The sequence below is a fragment of the Nematolebias whitei genome, chromosome 23 (genome assembly GCF_014905685.2).
Source record: "Nematolebias whitei isolate Nwh7 chromosome 23, NemWhi1, whole genome shotgun sequence".
Taxonomy (NCBI): Eukaryota; Metazoa; Chordata; class Actinopteri; order Cyprinodontiformes; family Rivulidae; genus Nematolebias; species Nematolebias whitei.
In genome coordinates, this window is record NC_056520.1 from 9,149,366 (window position 1) to 9,155,337 (window position 5,972).

The window sequence follows — 5,972 nt, forward strand, 5'->3', positions numbered from 1 at the left end:
GTGAACAGAGTGATAAAGATCTAAATACAAGGACGTGATTCATGACAAAAATGTTCAAATTATACCCAATTAGCCATTTTCTGGTGAAGAGGCCGAACACCAGGTTTGCATTACGAATGATACGGGTTCGGTCCCCGGACAGGGAAATACATATTAACAGTCCCATTGGCTTAGTGGGCTACGCCCCAGGTCAGAACACAACATGGTGCAGAATAGGGTATGGGAGGGAGCAAAGTTCGTTCCCCACACCTGGGGATCAGGGACTGGGACCTTGACACCCGCGACCCAAAAAGGAAGATGTGGGTAAAAGATAATGGATGTACAGATGGATGGATAGCCATTTCCCCTCCCCGGTGTGGTGTCACTTGTTAGTGTTACAGGGTCTCGGGCGTGAATGGGGAGCAGGTGTGTTGAATTTGGTGTTATCGCTCTCATACTGGTCACTAGATGCTCAACATGGCACCTCGTGGGAAAGAACTCTCTGAGGATCTGAAAACAAGAATTGTTGCTCTACGTAAAGATGGCCTAGGCTATAAGAGCCAACACCCTGAAACTGAGCTGCAGCACAGTGGCCAAGGCCATGAAGCCGTTTAACAGAATTGGCCTCGCCATGGTCGACCAAAGAAGTAGAGTGCACCTGCTCAGCGTCATACCCAGAGGTTGTCTTTTGAAAATAGACATATGAGTGCGCGTCATACCCAGAGGTTGTCTTTTGAAAATAGACATATGAGTGCTGCTAGCATTGCTGTAGAGGTCGAAGGGGAAGGGGGGTCAGCCTGTCAATGCTCAGACCATACATCAAACACTGCATCAAAGTGGTCTGCATGGCTGTCGACCCAGAAAGAAGCCTCTTCTAAAGATAATGCACAAGAAAGCCCGCAAACAATTCACTGAAGACAAACTGACTGAGGACATGGATTACTGGAACCATTTCCTGCAGTCTAATGAGACTAAGATGAACTTACTTGGTTCCGACGGTATCAAATGTGTGTGGTGGCAACCAGGTGAGGAGTACAAAGACTTGTGGGTCTTGCCTACAGTCAAGCATGGTGGTGGTGGGAGTATCATGGTTTGGGTCTGTGGGTTGTTACAGTTCGAGGGAACCATGAATGCCAACACATACTGTGACATACTCAAGCTTATTGCCTCATTTTGGAAACTGGGCCGCAGGGCAGTATTCCAACATAACGACCTCAAACACACCTCCAAATGACCACTGCCTTGCTAAAGAAACTGAGGGCAAGGTGCTGGACTGGCCAAGCATGTCTCCAGACCTAAACCCTATTGAGCGTCTTCAGACAGAAGGTGGAGGAGTGCAAGGCCTGTAGATTCTCTAGTAGAGGATTCCAGCGGCAGCTTGTGACGCTCCAAGCCCAGGAGAGTTAAGACAGTGCTGGAAAACAATGGTGGCCACACAAAATGTTGACATGTTGGGCATAATTTGAACATTTTCACTTCGGGGTGGACTCAAATTTGTTGCCACCAAAGATTAATATTAGGCCACCTCAATCATTTAAGGAAACTATTACTTTTAAACAATATGAAAACTAAAAATCAAAAAGTTTCCTCAAATGATAGGAGTGGCCAGTTTACATACTTGACTTGATGGTGGCAGCCATGTTGGATTTTGTCGTGGCAACCCAATTTTTGATATTAATCTTCCTTACACTTTGATGCTGGCACACACTAAAACGGACGTTAGTATCTCACTTTGTTTTAAGTGATCACGGTCACAACATGCACAGATTGACGAATGGTATTTCCAATTTTCTCTCTTTGCTCCGTGATGGGGGGACTATAATCTCACCACACTAGTATAGGATCCAACCCCCTTCTGACCCCCCATCTGCCTTCAATAATCATGTTAATTGTTAGATAGATTCAACAAGTTGTTGGAAACTTTCGTCAGAGATTTTAGTCCTTGTTGACATGATGGCATCAACTACTAGGCCTGTCGCAACAAACAATTAATCAATTAATCGCATGATGAATAAAAATTATCAAACATTTTCATTTTTCGACTTTATCTTTTCTTTGTCTCTCTCTTTCTACTGGATACTGGATGACAAAAAGCTCAATGCCGGTGCTCTTCACTGACCCCTCCCTTTCTCTTTTCTCTTTAAAATCTGTTTTAAATGTCCAAAATCGCATTTTTGGATCGTTAAAAGCAGCTATGATGGGAAGCTAAGCTACAAGCTAAGCTAACAGGCCGACCTCGCGAAAAAAACCTCTGTCTTGTCAAAGCTCCAAAATTCATGGTTGAAACCCGTGCCTTTGTGTAAAAAGTTGTTTTTCACTGCAAAAAGAAGCTGAGAACTTGTTTACTGATTTTTTATTAAAAGCTTTGTGTGACAAATGCTATGCTAAAGAGCTCAACCAACACAGATTGCCCGCCATTTTGAAAACCAAAAAACAGGAACGATAGACAGCCCATGTCACTTCAAGGAGCCTCCCTCCCATTTTTCTTAAAGAGTCACACTGCTCGCTCCCTCACTATCCATCATTCGATTCAAACTGTCTTATACTTCTATCCAGTGGCCAAAAAAGGTACTACACACAAAAATTAACCAACATTTTTTCTTAAATTTGCCATGACTAATTATTGTCAAATTTCAAACAATATTGTCGTTTATCGCAATAATTTCTGAGACAATTAATCGCCCAGCAAAATTTGTTATCGTGCCAGGCATATCAGCTACACATCCAGGATATGAGTCTCCTGCTCCTCCCCATCTGAGATCTGGTGGTCGTGGAGGTTGTAGTGAATCCTGACCCATACGACCAGAGGAAACCCGTCTGCTTCAAGGCTGGATGGTTCTGCAGACCTTTGGTTGTAACGAGGGGTTGCCTTTCTCTCATCTAGAACCAGTCTGATGCTAACAAGGCTTTCTTTGTCCTCACAAATGCTGCTCACTGGATATTTTCTTTTTGTTGAACCACTCTCTTTAAACCATACAGATGGTTGTGCGTGAAAGTCCCACTAGATCAGCAGGTTCTAAAATCATCTGAACAGACTTTTTGGCACCAACAACAACGCCACATTCAAAGTCACTTAATCCTGATTCCCAGTTTGAGCAAGTCGTCTTCACCACATCACTATGCCTGAAGGCACAGAGTTGCTGTCATGTGATTGGCTGCTGAATTATTTGTGTCAAATGAACCAGAGAGCCTAAAAAAGTGGCCGATGAGTTTGTCTATAAATAAAAATTTTAAAAAATTACGCTAGCAATACAAAAAGATATTAAACAACAAAAATCAAACTAGCAAAGTAGCCTCCTGCCCAAAGATTCATGTTTAAGTTATTTGAGTTTTGTTTTCATTTTAAGACCTCAAGAGCCAGATTAGTTTCTGGGTCTGGCCCTTGAGCCATAATTTCCCTGCATGATTTAAAACACCATATAGGGGGTTCATGAGAGCATCTACAAAAATGTGTGGTTTGGAAGCTGCACAGTGCCTCAGAGGGAGGGTGGTAAAGTCTGCCCAGAGGACCATCGGGTGCATCTACAGTGACATCTACACTGCCAGATGTAGAGACAGAGATGTTAGCATCCTTCGTGACCCCACCCACCCTGGACACGGAAAATGTACCCCCCTTATCTCAGGAAATAGGCTGCGCTGTCTCCAGACGAGAACATCCAGACGGAAAACCGGACACTTTAAAGTGCCTTAGTGTCCATTTTATTCACCTACGCAGAGCCCTTCCAAGTCTGTTTCCTTATTATTGTGAGGTTTGAACACAACGTTGACAGGAAGTCACTTATGCTGTATCGGTAAATCTGTAAAGCGGTGACTTTTTGCTCGTTCCAAACCGTTGTTTTCGAGGAACCATTAAGTTAATGGACAAGCAACAAACTAGAATCCAAGATAAAAACAGTGCATCGTTAGACCTATAGTTTAGGGATTTTCAAACAAAATTCCTAGTGTTCATTAAAATTTTACTCAACTGATACATTGGATCAAAATGACTGAAGTCAAGCTCATTAGCTATATTTCAACGTCTTTACGAAGGCATCGCTGATACAACGTGGACATAAAACACCCTTTAAAGGCAGTGACGGCTCAACAGAAGAAGCTTAACCCTCAGAAGGTCTCATGGGGAAAACAAATCCACCACGTATTTATTCGTGTTAATGTTTTTATTAACATTTATTTTGGAGTTGTCAACAGACAAGACTGTTATTGACAAAGTCTAAAAATCTTTTTTTTTTTGGGTCAGAATTGTTTCAAATGCTCTGGTTACCTCAGTAACTTTACTGCCCTCTAGTGGTACGTAAGGGGAAAATTTACCATATTGAAATCCATTATAAATGCAACTGATCCTATATTTATCATAAAACAATGATTTTTCCATTCAGTAGTGTTTTTTTATCTTACCTTCTCATCCAGCGTTTCCCCTTGGCCACTAGCATTGGCAGGGCGCTCATCTCGTCGATGGGGTGGGTAGAGAGATGTCTGTGTTGCGTGTTAGCTTAGCGCTACGTCAGTGCCGGCAGTTGTCAACTGAGAAGGGGGGAGTTGTGGGTGAAGGACATTTTGGTGGGCGGGGCACTCAGTTCTGTTGACAGGGCGGGGCCCTCCTTAGATAATGGTAGGGGAAACACTGCTACTTACTTGACATTTTATATTATCCCACTAGGTGGCGCTTTGTTTTTTACCTGGAAGAGGTGCGTCCGTCGCAGCCAAACGTTCCTGTGGAGGCCCGAGTCTCGTCTTGTCCAACAAAACTGTTTTAGTTTGGATGTAAAGAGCAAAAACACACTCGTGTTGTGCACTAGTAAAGTACTCCATACAAAAAGTAGAGCCACGTGCATGCTGAAGAACCGGCCGGCTGGTTGGCTCGACCCAAAACATGAAAACCTGCCAGTCTGGTCACGCAGCAACTCGTGAATGTTTTAATGAAATCGAAGCCATGTTTTTCGTTTCTGGTTGGACTTTTGAAAACTTCTGAAAACTCAGGACTACAACTATTTTTTTTTTAATATCCCATTGTGTGTGCAAAGGGGGAAAATGCCTTATTTTATAAATTTGCATAAAATATACATTTTTAAGTCGCAATTGTGACGTTTTTGTTGTTGTTTTTTTTACTAAAGGTTCTTAAGGAGCTAAAAAATATATAAAATCATTAAACTTTGATATTTTTTATGTCAGGGTTTATTGTGTAGAAGAATATGTAAAACAGTCTTTTTAAGCAGTTAGTTAAGTTGGTGGATGTTCCTTTAAAGGCCTTCTGAGGGTTTAAGACCAACTGTGATTCATAACCAAACACCGACTCACCTCCACACCGAAAGCCCCGCAGCCTTTAAGGAACTCTGTAATATTCTTCTGACACTCGCTGTCGCTCCTCGGCTCCTGGAAAAACTAAAACAAACAAAAAAATAAATAATAATCTTCAGACACTGAGCTGAAATATAAAACAAGCTGCTGAGGGAGCTGAAGATGTTTCTCCCTTTAAAACAGTTTTAATCCAGGCCAGCACTTCATGCTGACCAGGATCAAAGAGAGCTGATAAGCTTTACTTCCTGTGGTAGCTTTCAAAATAAAATAAACTCATATGTGTAAAATTGTTTTTCTGTTAATATATGCATTGATTATCAATTACCCCAGCAAATAATTACATAATAATAAAAAAAATCAATAAAATTGTAGGTTTTTCACATGCATCACTGATCTATATTTTATCTTCTGTGCCTTCCAGTAAACTGTGTAAAAATAAACAAAATTAAATGGAAATATTATTCACCTGAATCTGAGAACAGGTCGAAGGCTTTCTAGAAGGTGACCCTGTAGCTACCAAGCTGCTGAATAAACAGCTGATCTTGTTCTAGTGACTGGTTGTGGCTTTTTTGAAGTCTCAATTAGACATGAATCAATTCACATTTAAACACGAATCAATTCACATTTAGACATGAATCAATTCACATTTAGACATGAATCAATTCACATTTAGACACGAATCAATTCACATTTAGACA

At 41.5% G+C, this 5,972-nt stretch overlaps 1 protein-coding gene across 6 annotated transcripts in view; it reads right to left on the reverse strand.

The window, feature by feature from the left end:
- Positions 1 to 5,972, reverse strand: part of arhgef7b (Rho guanine nucleotide exchange factor (GEF) 7b) — a 39,146-nt gene that overhangs the window by 29,428 nt on the left and 3,746 nt on the right. For all 6 annotated transcript variants that reach the window (XM_037696464.1, XM_037696468.1, XM_037696467.1 and 3 more), the window contains exon 2: positions 5,275 to 5,358. In XM_037696464.1, coding sequence (XP_037552392.1) covers positions 5,275 to 5,358 — 84 coding nt within the window. The remainder of the gene's footprint in view (positions 1 to 5,274; positions 5,359 to 5,972) is intronic.